Below are 16,332 nucleotides of genomic sequence, written 5' to 3'. Positions count from 1 at the left end.
CTTTGAAGGATAACTCTTATGCTCACCAAGGATGCGTTTATTACTGGATCACAATACAAATAAAACTGTAAAATTGTAAAAAAAAAAAAAAAAAAAAAAAAAAATACTGTTTAAAATAGCTTTTTTGATTTTTTTGAATATATTGTCAAATACAGTTTGTAACTGTGATGACAAAGCTGAATTTTCAGCATCATTACTCTTCAGTGTCACATGATCCTACAGAAATCATTCTAAAACGCCCCCCCCCCTTATTCTTTTATAAATAGAACAATGTTTACTTGAAACATAAATCTTTTGTAACAGTATAAATGTTTTACTTTTGATAAATTGAATGCATCCTGTCTGAAAGAAAGTATTTAAAAAGTCCTGACAACAAACACCAGTTAAAGTTAGTTAAAAAACACCAGTTAAAATAAAGACCACTTTTCACTATATCCAATCAATTCCATCTTTAAAAATATTTCACTTGGAAATATGTCAGATTTCAGAAGTGAAATGGGTTGTGAACATCGTTTCATGTTGATTTGAAAAGGCTTGTCCATGTAGGCTACCAATGACGCTTATGTGCCATGAACAGCGTCTGTGTTCATTTATGGCACGCTTATGTAAAGTTTGGAAAAAGAAATATTCCTTTTTCAAAAGTCCATAAACAAACTTCCCATTTAATCTTTCTCTCCATATTTAGTTCCTTCCCCAACAGACCATCTTTGATTGAAGTTTTGCGGTTGCCTTCAGAGCCCATATGTTTTTCTGCCACTCTGAGTTCTGAGATGAAGAGATGCAAAGAGACGTCCGTGGCCCAGTTAATAGAGGAAATGCTTGTTAACTATCTCAACTTTCCACGATGACTTGAAATGTATTTAATTGTCAAACGATTTTAGGATTCTATCCTGTGTCAGTCTAATTGTGGTGAATGGCTTATCAGGCAGCGATTCTCATTTACTTTTTCCAATTCTGGATTTGACCTTTTAGCATTTTAATTTTATTAAGAGGTTATCAATGCTTTCTCACCACATGCACAACATCAGACTTCACTGCATTTCAGCTCAAGAAAGAACTCAAGAAAAGTCTTTGCTGCATGAAATCATTCTGTAGTTTGAAATTTATTATACAGTACTTACATGAATTACAAATGAATACATTTTTTTCCCCTGGATGCAGAATCATTTAGTTGGACTTTTAGAGAAGATCAGTTTGTCACAGAAAAGCGTGCAATATCCAATCATGGATCCACTTTGTGCTGGAAGAATTACCCTGAAGGAGGAGATTCAATCTGAAAGCACTAGGCGAGGATGAGTGGCGGGCATCTCGCTAATCCACCTAAAATCCAACAAAGAGACATGTCACAATAAGAGAAGTTCCCACAAAACAAAAGAACTAAACTGTTCTTTGTTTAAACCAGTGATTTAACCCTCATGTTGTGTGAGAGGATTTTCTTTTCTCCAAAAATGCTTGTTAATGTTTTTGCACTGGACTAAAATCTGCTGACTTTGCTCACACAGGGTTCTTCCAGAACGGTCTCTAAAAGCTTTTAATAACTTTATGCCGGCATGGTTTGAAGAAGATCTGAGCTGTTGTTTGGTCAAAATTGGACCAATGGTCTAGGAGGAGCTCGAAAAATTCGTTTTTTTGGAAAATTCAAAATAGTGTTCGTCTAGAGCCAAGGAATCAGAGGAAAAAAACATTTCTAGTCCTTGTGGTTCAAATGTTATTAGCTTAAATGTAAATCTGTGTGCCAAATTTCATAATTTTACCGCAAACGTTTCTAAGGACTGCCATAGACTTCAAGAGCAGAATAAGAATACTAACAGATACATAAGGTGTCTTCGCACCTTCAGTGCTTGGTTGTCCCCTAATTATAACAACTTGTTGTATGTGTAATTCAGTGTTGGCTTAGGAATGGCACCAGGCCACCAGGTGTCATAAATAGGCCATTCATAATTCACATGAAGGTTTATGCATTGTCAAGGGCAAACTAAAACTAAAGCCACTGTAGCTTTCACTAGCTCAATGGAAAGTGAGATCACAGGTTTCATTTCCTCTGTATAGTTTGACTGCATTCATAAGTGGCTTTGAATAAAAGTGTTGGCCACATGCATAAATGCAACTGATATACTGTATGTTTTCCACTGGTTTTGCCCCCTAATTCCTGCACAGGTCTACTTGCATTACTGATTAGTATTTTCATTTGATAGATTTTAATGTAGTTTAATTAGATCTTTGTATATTTGGAATGTAACTAAATGGAATATTTTATGTTTCTGTGTTGAGGTTTTTTATGTAAATAATAATTATTATAAAATAAAAAACTACTACTAATAATAATGATTTTAAAGTAAATTCTTCATTATTAAATAAAAAATATATACATGTAACATTTATGTACAATATATTAAAATAATATCACAATATAATAATATTAAATAATTTACAAATACAACTGTCTTATATGTTTTATTAAAGAAATTATTAATATTAAAATTGTATAGTTTTAGGTAACATTTTAAATAACTTTTGTATTTATACTTCGGTAAAACTTTACAATAAGGTTGTATTTGTTAATTAATGTAAATGTGTTCATTAACATTAACTAACAATAAAAAACATCTGTATATAGCATGATATATACTAAATACATTCACTAATGCATCTTAATATTAATAGCTGCTGAATTTTTTAGCATTAGTTAATTCATTATCCATAAACATTATCCATGGATCCACTATCCATAAACGACATCGGACAAAGAACACAGGGCTTATAAACACAAGAGGTAATAAAGGGAGAAACAGAACAGGTGTGGGGAACTAATTAACAAACCAATGGCGTGAAAATCAGAACAAAAGAGACTGGAACTAGAATAAAACCAAAACAGAACATACACGTGACATTTATGTTAACAAATTCTATTACAAATATTATTAGTGATGGGTTAGGGGGTTGAATTGAGGAAAGGTGTGCTATTAGTTTTCTTTTTGCCACTAGATATGGAAAAATCCCATAGACTTGCATCAAAAGAAGGACCTGAGGCATGCATAATAACCGGAAATCAGAAACCACTCAGAATATCCTTAGTAAAAACACTTAGAACACTGTAGCAACTGCATAACAATGCCCAAAACACCCTAGTATTGTTTCCTTTACACAATATACATAAGTAGTTATATGTACACTATACAGTATACTATATATTTGTTTCTTGTTTGAAAGTGCATCTGTAAAAGTAAAGTGTTACGACATCCAGGAGAAACCAGGTTGAAGCGATTTCCACAAAAGGAGGTACTAATGGAGAGAATGCCAGGATTTCAAGCTAGTAAATAAGGGCTATCCATAAATTTGACTAATACTTTTGACAGCAACAGCTGGGTGAATTAGTCTTTAGCTTGCAACTCGCAAATATGCAATCAGAGAAGCACTTTTTCCCATTTTCAGTCACATTAATCTAAGTCCATCTCCATATCCTAATAAATATTCTAGGTTTGCTTTTCCAGGCATGAGCATATGAGAATGAGCATAATTTTTTTTTAATTCTAGGAAGGGTCAATAATAAATATGCAGAAGCCATTCCCTCCTCATGCAATCTCGAAAAGAGACTTTAACAATACAGTAATTAAAGTGCTGATTCTGCGGAGGGTTGGAGTGCGCTGCAGTGTGGACAGATAATTGTTGTTGTCAGGCGAGTGCAGGTGTGTCACGCGGCTCAGTCTGAATGCATTTGGCTTTTGGCAGACAGTGAGATAGGCCTTTATTTTCATGCTTAATGAGAGAGTGCAGGCGCTAAACAGTGGTCACTGGCATTGCCATTTTCCCAAAGTTTTGTTGAACCTCGTTGTCTGAGCCACACTGAGGCTGAATAGGACATTAATTGCAAAATTGTATCAGAAATGTTCATTTCAGCACATTCGAAATTACAGTCGTATTGATAAAGAGTGAGGGAAACTGGTGCTTTGATTGTTTAAAGGTGCAGTAAATGATTTCTGAGAAACGTTGAAACTGGACTGAACAGAGCAGCAAAACACACTTGTAGTCAATCAGTAGTATGTCCACTCATGATGGGGGAGGAGACAGAGTGAGCAAGATGGAGATTTGAAGAAGGACTGTAGAAAGAGAGATGGCTGAGAGGCATTACAAAAGAGAAAAAGTCAGAGGAATATCACTGGAAAAAAGAAGTATTATGATCAGACAAGAGCTGTAATATTGGAAAAGCTGGAAGGCCTGAAAACGGACGCGGAGGTTGTGTTGTTTCTGCCCCATACGCGAGTGTTACGACCCGTACAATAAAGACGGGGTTGACGTGAACTTTTGCAGTTGATAAAAAGAAACCAGCCCCAGCCGACAGATAACCAAAGACACAATTCTTAGCTCCACAAAAAATTTAATTTATTTAAGGTGGAAAAAGTCATTCAATTAAGGAGCAATGGCTTCAGGGTGCCCCAAGGCCAAAATAATAAACAAAATAGACTTATAAAAAAAAAACATGTATAAATGACCTGATCAGGGAACCAATGTTACTCGCTGTTACGATCATCTGTACCTGTTTTGTGTGGGTTGTTGTTTTATACATGTGTGCAGTGATTGGCTGCCGTCGGAGAAGCCTGATTGGCGGATCTACTGATGCGCCGCTTTAAAAGGGCGGCGCTAATCAAAGATGTTGAGCTCATTCAGGCGTTGGCCTGGTGGCGTGAAGAGCTCCGGATTCCTCCTCCCGTCGGCAGATCCCAAAAACCCTCTGTTGATCACGTTCGTTCGTTTGTTTGGGATGATTTAATTTGGTTCTTTCTTATGTATTTAGGAGCGTAGGGGTGTCCTGCCATTTATTTTGACTTTGTTTGTGATTCGTTTATTTATATGGAGTTAGGGAAGTGAATGAACGGCCAAAATGCATAAAAAGTCTTATGTTTTTAGTTGTAAACGGTGCCGTGTAAATGGCCTTTAAATGGCCTTACAATTATTCTATGAAAATGGTTTCATTCTATTTAATTTCTGCACATTTTGGAATGTTAGTCAATGCAAGGTTTATAATGTACCAAAGCTTCAGATTTTGCCCTGGTTCACAGGATCATTTGAGGCACTGGGCCATAACCTACACCTGCAAAACTTCCACGCTGTTTGTTTGGCTGAGAAAAAGCATAATTATTCATGATGAAAATAGAACAACGAGCAAAGTCTCAGAGGTCTTGCAAATTTAAAGGCAGCCGTGCAAAAGCCCTCCTCTCTGCATTTAAAATTGCGCATACTCATCCCGTGTCTGTCCAATAAAGTCAAGAGTCATCAAACATTAATCTTAACTACGTTCTGCAATATGAATTGACTTCTGAGACATGAAAAATGGTTGCTTTACAAATCCTGAGGTGCAGATGTCAAAGCAGTGTATATTTTGGCCACAGCCCTCACAAATCTCTTTTATAATCTCCAGGCTGGAATTCATCGTCATTATAGATTCAGAGCACAAAGCAACACTAATTTTCATGATGCCGCCATGGTAACCAGACACACAATTTACTCCAAGGGTCTCAACACTGTACTTCCCTCTAGGCTAACGCCAATACACATTTCTTCAGTAGAACCGATAAATAAATAAACAATTAAAACAAGAGGAATGTATTGACCAACTGCCATGCATGTTTTAGCTTCAAGCTCTGCAATAAAGGTCCAACCTGTGGGTTTGTTTTCAATGAATAACAGAATAAATCCAGTTAAAATGATCACAAGAGGTTTAGCAAAACTCCATGTATGGTTTCGAATGTCAGTCATGTCTACCTGAAACTATTCTGTATAATGTCGCTGCCAGTATCTCATAGCCTCATCAAGAAAGAATGGGCTCAACAAATACAATGCAGACACAAATTCAAAAATATTTTCAAAAAAACTTAATTCTAAATAATATTTCACAATTTTACTTTTTTTTTTTTTTACTGTATTTATGAGCATAAGATACTTCTTTCAAAAACAAAACAAAAATCTAACTCCAAACTTTTGATCAGTAGTGCATGTTTACACATACAATATACGTATGCTATGCATATTTGTGTGAATGAAGTATGAAAAACTATCCTTCTTGCAACTCTCTAAATTACAAATGTGAGAAAAAGGCTTTCTGCCAGTTTTTGCCTGGATGTCTTTAGCAGGTTCTGAATTCTTAATGAGTTTTACCTCACACTCTACCTCACACTCTATATTATGGATGACTGAAAAAACAAGATGTCAAGAAGTCTTAAACATCTTGGCACATTATTGTGCCACTGCCACAATTACAATCATACCGCTCCAACACTTTAAAAAATAATGCTATGTACATACAGTCAAGCTGCATCAACAGCGTTTGTTACATGCTGTCAATTATCAAAGAAAATAATTTCTTTGTTTCCCCCAGTCTGTTCAGAAGACTTAGATGAACTGCTAGATTTATCTGGATTACATGTATGATGTCTTTATGAACTTCTTGAAGCGTGCAAATGTTGGTTAAAATGATCCCAGCGACTAAAAATGCTGAATTACATGCCCCTTGTAAACGGCCCCTCAGCGAAGGGAGAAAACAAGGAACAAGTGGGATTAATCAATTGACAAATGAGTAACCATGGAAACAAATGGAAACATACTGTACATACTGTAGAAACCATGACAACTAATGAACAGGGGCAATGAAAATAAGCACCAAGGGACAATTTACTTGACACTGTTTTCAACTAAAAATGGAACACTTTTTATGCATTTTGGCCATTCATTTACACCATAATGGCTTTTTCGGGGCCTGAAAATGCAAACTTTTGAAAATGTTTTTGAAAACGATATTGTTATTGTCTGCGTGTAAACTACAAAAACGCAAAGTTGTGAAAACGGTGAAGTCATGTGCATGCGTATTATGTGTTCAGTCTTTAGGCGCGTAGCGTTTCTTTACATAGTGACATCGCCAACTACTGGCCTGGCAGCAGAATACAACGTTTTTTGTAATTTTTATGCGGATCCATGTGAACAGGCGAAAAAAAACGAAAAAAAAAGGCGAAAAAAACAGGCGAGTACGCGAAAAATGGAAAGCAAAAACTTTTCCGTATTTCGTACATTGTTGTCGTGTAAATGTATCTAACGCTGGTAAAACAGAAACCTCATGTGACAAAGGCTTTAAAACCTTATTTTTTTAAAAAAATAATGAATGTCCATTTTGTATCTTCAGGTCGCTTAAATAACACTTCAGTCCTGCCTCAAATGACACACCATTGGTCTTTCACGTCTATTTGGTACTATACGTCACCAAAATGTGGACTTGATGAGGCTTAGGGTGACAGGGCCATTGAGAGGATTTGATTAATTATAAAATCCAACCAGTTTTGCATCCGTGTTGAGTCATGTGCCACACTCTCTCCAAACAGTACAGCTCTAGTTACGATGTTTGAGCAGATATAATCACATTCGAAAGCCTGAATATGAGGCCAGAGATGAAGGAGAAAGAAAGAGGGCCTAAGCGCTTAAATACAAAAAAGACTGTTTGAAGTTAGATTTTAACAGACAAGCCCTTCGTAGTCCCAGTAATTGTGGAGCGTAATGAGAGAGAGGCTTTGATGGATGGATTAAGACCGGTCTTAAGTCTGCAGTCTCCAGAGTCCCTGTGTAAACTTGAGTTGAGTCAGTGGCACCACAGAGGCAGACTGCGCTTACTCACCCACCCAGACTCTGTCATTATTTTTTCTTTTATTCGCTTTTATTCCTCCTCAGACTCATCAATATTCCATAGGGTCAGGTATCATGCACTCCGCAATTCCTCCTCAGTTTGACTGACATTCTAAGACGTGCACAAGCACACACACATATAAAATAAAAATGTCACTTAAGGCTGAGATGGAACTGTGGTGATGCTTTTGGCACTGGTGATGATGAAAAAATAACTAGTGGTTTGTCAGATTTATCCTTCAATCTGATAGTTTACTTTGCTGGATATAGCAAATGATTGCAAAATGAATGTGTTAAACAAGATATGAATCTATTGATAGCCCTAATATATTGTCACAGGTGTGTGCAGGCAGACAGATGAAGAGGCAGGTGAATAAAGTCCAATGCAAAATTTAATATTAATAGTCAAAAACAGGCAGCAATCCAAACGGGTAGTAATACACACCATAAGCGTAAACCTGACCGGACAAAAAACAGAGGAAAAGGAGGAACTTAAGTACCGACACAGTGAAAGGTAATTAACGAGACACAACTGAAACAAACAAACTCATAATGACAGTGACCATGGTAACAAAGGAGTACCGGGAAAATCAAATGTCCATGTTTTCCAATGAGCCTACTGTGTGTTAATGGGTGCCATGCTTAAATTCACTCAACGCAAATAAAAAAGCCACGCGTCAAAGGGTGTAATTTGAGTTTTCAGAAGATGGCCTGCAATTTATGATTGGACACATATCATTTCCTAGCAGGATAATGGATTAAGTATGGATTAAGGAGCGTATGTCTTCCTCTGAATTGCACAGGTTTAATAGCGGGCTGCTCGGGACGCAGAGGAGACTGCGCGACCCTGAGCGGGCACTGCCTCTGGGAACAGCCCATTAGTGGGGTAATTACAGCTTGGGTGTGATAACTACGCTACACTTCACTACCCACCACACACAGGCTTTATTGCAGGTGTACATTACTTAATGCCTTCATTACCAAAGACAATCACTTAATTATATAGTCTGAGGAAGAACATCAAATGCACGTCAGAATCAATTTGAAGGCTGATAATGGAGGCGGTAGAGTTGTTTATTGCCAACCTGACAAGTGCTCAGCTAGATCAAAGCTTTTCGAGGAACCCCTTGAAAGGGATATTACTGTGATTGTGCATAGCAGGTTATCTTTTTTCATCATTGAACTAAATATACTAGAGATAAAATGCAGACTGCACAGATTCAGTCCGTAAGCTCTTGGATTTCACTGAAATGGAATATAGTTTCATACTATTTTTTTTTTTTTTCTTGTCAAATGTTTGAAAGAAGGAAGATGAAAATTCTGTGATCATTTATTTGATCAAAAAATACTGTAAAAACAGTAATGTTGGGAATTATTATTATAATTTAAAATAACATTATTTCCTGTGATTACTCCAGTCTTCAATGTCACATGATCCTTCAGAAATCACTCTAATATGCTGATTTGGTGCCATTATTGATGTTCTTCTTAATATGTTTGTGGAAATCATGATTTTCTGATGAATAGAAAGTTTTAAAAGAAAGAAATAGAGTTTGCACTTTATTTGACAGTATATGCACTTACGTGTACTTAGTGTTCCTAAGAAAGTACTGGTAATAATAGGTAAAGGTTAGGTTTAAGTGTAGGTGTAGGTTCAGGGTTAGTAACTAGTTATTACCCAGTTATTGCAATTACTATGATAAGTACATAGTAATGGGAAACAGGACTGTAAAATAAAGTGTTACTGAAATGGAAATCTTTTGTAACAGTGTTAAAGTCTTTACTGTCACTTTTGATCAATTTAATACATCCTTGCTGAATAAAAGTATTAATAAGTATTAATTAAAAAAATATTTTTCCCACCCCAAACTTTTTCAATAGTACTCACCCGTTTCACTTTTATAAAACATGATATGAGATATTTTGAAAGATAGATACACTAGATACCACTGATTTTAATTGTATGGGCAAAAGGAAAGAAAGAAAGAAAGAAAGAAAGAAAGAAAGAAAGAAAGAAAGAAAGAAAGAAAGAAAGAAAGAAACACAAACATGATACGTTATTTTAATTTTCTGTTTAATGTGATTTAACATTTAAATTATTATAATTTTTTACATATACATTTTTATAACTTTACATAATCCTTTATTTTGAGTTAATGTACTTTTGTACTTTTGTTAATGTATGCATTTTGAAGATGCTTTTATTCAAAGTAACTTATATTTGCCTTAAAGGTATACATTATATCACTTAATGCTTTCCCTGGAATTCAAGCCCATGACCTTGATGTTGCTAGTAGCACCGTGCTCTAATGTAACAATGTAGTCAGGTTGAGTATGAGATATTAATGTGTTTTGATAGACATAGCCCATCTGTCCGTAATGGCAAATGGAAAGACCATTATATAAAGAGCATTTATCAAGAGCCATCACTTCCATCACATTATTGTAATGCACATTATTGTAAAACAGTGCTCTATTATGTTAGAAGAAAGTGTTTGATAAACAAACAAGGCATTTAATTCTACAGTCGTAGACCCTCAAACCAGCACAAACTCCAATGTAGCCACGCTTAACTAACTAAGTGAATTGTCATTTCTATAATACTGATATCACCAAATAAGGACTGACCTTCAAAACACTCCAGATTGTTTTGCTTTTGAAAACATTAAGCAACTATTTAAATCTAGACCTCAATCTCTAGATTGACTTTAGACCTGTAATGGTCACATCACAGGTAGTACATGTGGAGAAGTGGAAGTGTATTAAGCTCATCCCTCTCTCATTGTAAATGCTGAAGAATACGCTAGTGATGGATCAATATCTAATTTGCCATCCTCTGTATTTCACCACATGACAAATGCAAGTACTTATTAGCACACAGCACACATTGTCATGCTCATCTTCCCCAACTAAATAAAAATCAAACCAGTGGAGATGCAGACATACTTCAAAGTAAAACACATGTTAAGCCAATTACAGTACGTAGCATACAATATTAACAAGAACTTTGCATTAAAATATCACATTAGTTACGTTTATCATTTGAAACTGTAAATTATTAAGTATGATAAATAATTGTGCTACCATGTTGATTTGGCAATTGATTTCCAATGATTTCAAAATCCGGATCTTAAAGCAAAACAAGTGAAAGGGATATTCCACCCAAAAAAAAAGAAAAAAAAAAAGAAGGAAATTCAGTCATCATTTACATATAACATATTTTGGTATTGCAAATTTGGAAGAATGTTGGTAACCAGTTTCAGTTCTTTCTTTTTTTTTTTTTGTCCATACAATGGAAGTCAGTGGAAAGCAAGACTGTTTGGTTACCAGTATTCTTCAAAATATGTTCTTTTATGTTTTGCATAAGAAAGAAATGCTGACAGGTTTGGAACGACATGAGGGTGAGTAAATTATGGACTATCCCTTTAAGAACCACTGGGATATACTACTGTATAACACAGAAGGACATAATGGGCCTGGGACAGTGTTCCTGGTTGCCCACCAGATGACAACCCTGATTCGGTAGGAAGGTAATTCAAATATTTTTGAAAGACAATGCGGTTCAATCTGTTCATTTGAGTATCTTATTAACAAGCTATTAAAATAATCATTTGTTTTCAGTATTTCCAATTGAACTATGGCTCCATTTGTCACTACCTTAAAAACAATTATTTAATACAATTATCCCAGACACTAAGCAAGCAATTAAGATTAAAATTAGACCATAACTGTGATCATAAGGGTTGCCATGCCAACAATCACACTGCATTTCTGAGGTACTATTGTGAATTGTGGAAGCAAAAAATAGGAGAACACTGATCATGACATTTAATTGAAAAACAAATTAGCCAGTATTTAAAATAATATTATTATAATGAATATTATGTAGCTGGATGACATCTGTTCAAATGAACATTTATGTATGCATGTATGTACATATTTACGTTTGCTTTTAAATATGTGCCAGCCTGAGTAGGAGGGCTTCCCCAACTGTGCCTTGGTTCCTCCCATGGGTTTTGCCTCGTCAGTTTTAATATCTTATTTCTTGCCAATGTGGAGTTGGCTTGGTCACTGGGGATTTAAGGCACTATTCTTTGTAAAGCTACTTTTTGAAAAACAAGTATTGTGAAAAGATCTATACAAATAATTTGAATAGAGCTGTTCAGGTTGTAGTCCTTATGTATCCCTTTCAAATACTGAATAGATGGGCTAATATGAACGTTTGAAAACAGCCCCAACACTGCTGCCTGCTTTAATGAATGTTGTGTACTTAAGCAACCATAGCAACATTTTAGATTACAATTTATGTTGTAGAACAAACATATATACACTCACCAGCCATTTATTAGGTACACCTTGCTAGTACCAGGTTAAACTCTCTTTTGCCTTCAGAAGTGCCTTAATTATTTGTGGCATAGATTCAATAAGGTGCTAGAAACATTCCTCAGAGATTTTTGTCCATATTGACTTGACAGAATCATGCAGTTGTTGCAGATTTATTGGCTCCACATCCATGATGCGGATCTCCTATCCCACCACATCCCGAAGGTGCTCTGCTGGATTGAGATATGACTGTAGAGGCCATTTGAGTACAGTGATTCTCATTGTTCATGTTCAAGAAACCATTTGAGATTATCTGAGCTTTGTGACATGGCGCGTTATCCTGCTGGAAGTAGCCATCAGAAGAAGGATGGACATGGTCAGCAACAATACTCTGGTAGGCTGTGGCGTTTAAGCAATGCTCAATTGATACTAATGAGCCCAAAGTTTGCCAAGACATACCATTACACCACCGGCACCAGCCTGAACCGTTGATGCAAGACAGGATGGATCCATGCTTTCATGTTGTTTACGCCAAATTCTGACCCAACCGCTCACTGGATATTTTCTATTTTTCGGACCATTCTCTATAAAACCTAGAGATGGATGTGTGTGAAAATCCCATTAGTTCAATTGTTTCTGAAATACTCAGACCAGCCCGTCTTGCACCAACAACCATGCCACTGTTCAAACTCACTTAAATCACCTTTCTTCCCCATTCTAATGCTCAGTCTGAACTTCAGCAGATCATTTTGACCATTTGATTTGCTGATTAGTTATATATATACAAATGAACATTATGACCACATGCCTAATATGCTGTTGTGTATATATATCCAGCAGAACATTGCCCAGAGCATCACACACCCTCCACCGCCTTATCGTCGTCCCACAGTGAATCCTGGTACCATCACTTCTTCAGGTAAACGGTGCACATATACATGGCCATCCATGTGATGTAAAAGAAAACAGGACACATCGGATCAGGTGACCTTCTTCCATTGCTCCAAAGTCAGTCCAGATCCGACACTTGCGTGCCCACTGCAGGCGTTTTCGACGGTGGACAGGGGTCTTCATAGGCACTCTGATTGGTCTGAGGCTATGCAGCCCCATACACAGCAGAGTTTGATGGACTGATAACCTTTATTACATTTTTGTGTAACTTGTACCACAATAGACCTTCTGTTGGCTTAGACCAGAAGAGATAGCCTTTGTTGCCCTAATGCATTGGGTGCCCAACACCCTGTCGCCGGTGTATGGTTTGTCCCTCCTCGGAAAAGCAAGTATTTTTGGTCAAATAAATGCAGCCTTTGTGAGCATAAGAGAAAGGGTAAGAAAATTTTACCCTGTCTTTTGCATAGTGTATAAACTAAATAATAAAAATATATTACATTTTGCAGTCTCAATATACAGTTTACATATAAAAGAATGGTGAGCTTACTGCAAGAGAATGAGCACGATGAGCATGAAGACCGCCATGATGATGTAGGGCATCCCAGGAACAGTAGTCAGGGTCAGGGGGTACAGCCCGTTAAAGATCGCAGAAGCAATGAGGATGCAGGTCGCTTCCACTGAGGCAGAGAAGGAGAACATGGCACCTGAGGACAGCAAAATTCAGGTCAATAAAGACATGAAACAGACATCTAGAGAAATTCAGCTGAATCAGACTCAGTTGGCTGTGGGAAATACATTTGAGTGAATTCATGTTGCATTTTACATGATTAATTTTTTATTTTTTTTATTTTTAAGAATAAAATGTGCATAAAGAAAAAAGAAGTGTAAAACATCTTATGGACTTCAGTAACATTTCAGGCCCTCTAACTTATTAAAATATCAGTTCATCAAAATACTAATATAATGAGTAGATGATCATTTTAGAAACACGAGTAGGAAATAACAACACACAAAAAACTTCGATAAACATGCATGAAACGGAAGTTTCAATAGTCTTGATATTGCTGTAAGACTGAGGGGAAAATATGAAAAATATGAGAATTTACATATATGCAGTAGTCATTTGTACTTATTAATTTAGTTTATGGAGCACAAAGTATTATACTAAAATTCAGACCAAACACCTGTTGTGCAATTTCAATATTGATAGGCTACATTTGACAGACACTTTTATCCAAATCACCTACAGTATAGTGCATTAAAGTACATGGGGTCCCTGGGAAATCCAATCAGACAATAGAAAATAATAAATGGCCTTAATGCATGAGGTGGGAATTGTTTTGTTGGATGTTTAAAGCTACAGTCCGTAACTTTTGGCACTCTAGCGGTTAATAAACAGAACTGCATGTGTCCTGCGGAAGAACATTGCCGGAGCTATTTCTCTTTGTTTATGTTTATGACGAGTCACGCAGGTACCGGGCTACTCCGCAGCGGTGCAACATGAACCAGTCTAAAATAGTCCTAATATAAACACTTATTATAGGTGTACCATAGGGATTCAGGATAAGACAAAAACACGGTTTGGAAAATCGATTCAGATCAATTTTGAACACAAAAAGTTACAGCTTTAAAGTCCCCCTGTGGTAAAAATTAAGCTTTTAATGTTGTTTAAATGTCTATGTGGTGTTTTTAATATGCTTTAAGACAAACCATGTACAAATGCATAAGTCAACAACATTTCTGAGTATTTTCTCCTTAAAACTGCGGTGAACCAAAGAGTCTCAAAAACGCAGTTTAAAATCGCTGGTGTTTCTGACCTTACAAACTACCTTGTAACCAATCACGTCAACGTGATCGTCAACGAGTGGATCTCTGAGCTGGTGTGAGTGAGTGGAGGCGGGGCTAATTTGCATATTCGTAGAACTGTGGATACTAAATGAAGCAAGGGTGCAGAGTTACATTCAAGCTATTTTAAGGCAGGAAAAAAAAACGTTTAAATATGTCATTTTGGTGATCAAAGATGAGTTTTAAGGGATGAAATTATTGACTACAGGGGGACTTTAAAGTGTATAATAAATTTGGATGGATGGATTATAATATTATTTTAATATTAGTGGAGCCCAAATATTACCCCTACATTGAAAACATGATTTTTTTAAGTAGTCAGTCTGTGACCCTCCTTTACTAACTGATAAAGATATCTAAACAGTTCTGGATAAAACCAGTACCGATTCATTAATATGCCGTGGATGCACCTGAAATTCCTAACCCGTGATTTTATCTGAATGAAAGAGTAATGGTCGCGGAAACTGAGGTCTGTGCAGTAGATTGTTGGCATGAATAATGGTTTAAACCATTTTGATAAAATATCTCCCTGAGCTACTCTGAACTTCGTGACTGCTCTGACTAACTGGAGCAGAATGAGTCGCGGAGCATCGGGGCAGCCTGTAAGTGCCTGGAACATGCAATACGTATTGATCTTCGCAGAAGCTAGAAGTCGTGCGAGTGCCCCTGAATGACTGGTAACTGCTATAGATTCAGTGACACATGCAATCTAAGACACGAGCACTGAAAAGGCTGTCAAAGTGGAAATGGGCAACTTGCACGGTGAAAACAGTGCATTTATGGATGGACATGGCCTGTCATCACTATGTCCTTTCACAGTTGTATCACTCTTGCATCAACAGGAAAATAAATAAAACTAATGGGAAGAAAGATGTTTGTGTGTGTCCACAAACTAAATGGATGTTTCCTGTCGGTTTGGCTTTCAGCTGCATGCAGCGTGAGTGGAAACGAGGGTGGATATGAATATGAAAGTCTGCTCAAGATGTTGTTTGTTGTTTCTCTGTTCCTCTTGCATTGTTTTCCACTTAGCCGAGTTTGATAATTCTATGATTTTTTGAGAAAGCCGGTGTTCAGTTTCCCAGTTAATTATGCATACTGCGATGCCTCTCATTAAGGATTTGTGAAAGGACAATGGAGATTAAATCTTGGGCTTTTAGCTACGTTATCAGGCAGCAACAAATGTCAAAGAAAGTAAAGATGTAGAATAAAAGCATGACTCAATTCAATTCGTCATGGTGAAGGTCAAAACACTTTCCTCACGGTATTTCAGCTCATTTGTGGGCTTGTAGATCGAACAGGGAGAAGAAAGCCATGATGTTGTGTGCCAGCAGCCATATCACCCTGTAGCCCAAGACTGGTTGCCCACTGAAGCTAAGCAGGGTTGAGCCTGGTTAGTACTTAGATGGGAGACCTCCTGAGAAAACCAGGTTGCTGCTGGAAGAGGTGTTAGTGAGGTCAGCAGGGGGCACTCACCCTGTGGTCTGTGTGGGTCCTAACGCCCCAGTATAGTAACAGGGACACTATACTGTCAAAGAGCACCGTCCTTCGGATGAGATGTTAAACTGAGGTCCTGACTCTCTGTGGTCATTAAAAATCCCAGGATGTCCT

At 36.8% G+C, this 16,332-nt stretch overlaps 1 protein-coding gene across 1 annotated transcript in view; it reads right to left on the bottom strand.

The window, feature by feature from the left end:
* Positions 1-1,073: 1,073 nt before the first annotated feature.
* LOC307148278 (proton-coupled folate transporter) overlaps positions 1,074-16,332 on the bottom strand; it is a 41,154-nt gene continuing 25,895 nt past the window's right edge. Inside the window, exons 7-8 of the mRNA XM_079853677.1 lie at positions 13,427-13,583; positions 1,074-1,320 (exon numbers count right to left, since the gene is read on the bottom strand). Coding sequence (XP_079709803.1) covers positions 1,269-1,320; positions 13,427-13,583 — 209 coding nt within the window. The 3' untranslated portion in view covers positions 1,074-1,268. The remainder of the gene's footprint in view (positions 1,321-13,426; positions 13,584-16,332) is intronic.

This window comes from Squalius cephalus (genome assembly GCF_949319135.1).
Source record: "Squalius cephalus genome assembly, chromosome: 20".
Classification (NCBI taxonomy): Eukaryota; Metazoa; Chordata; class Actinopteri; order Cypriniformes; family Leuciscidae; genus Squalius; species Squalius cephalus.
The sequence above is the reverse complement of the archived record's forward strand: the minus strand, read 5'-3'. Positions and strand labels throughout refer to the sequence as shown.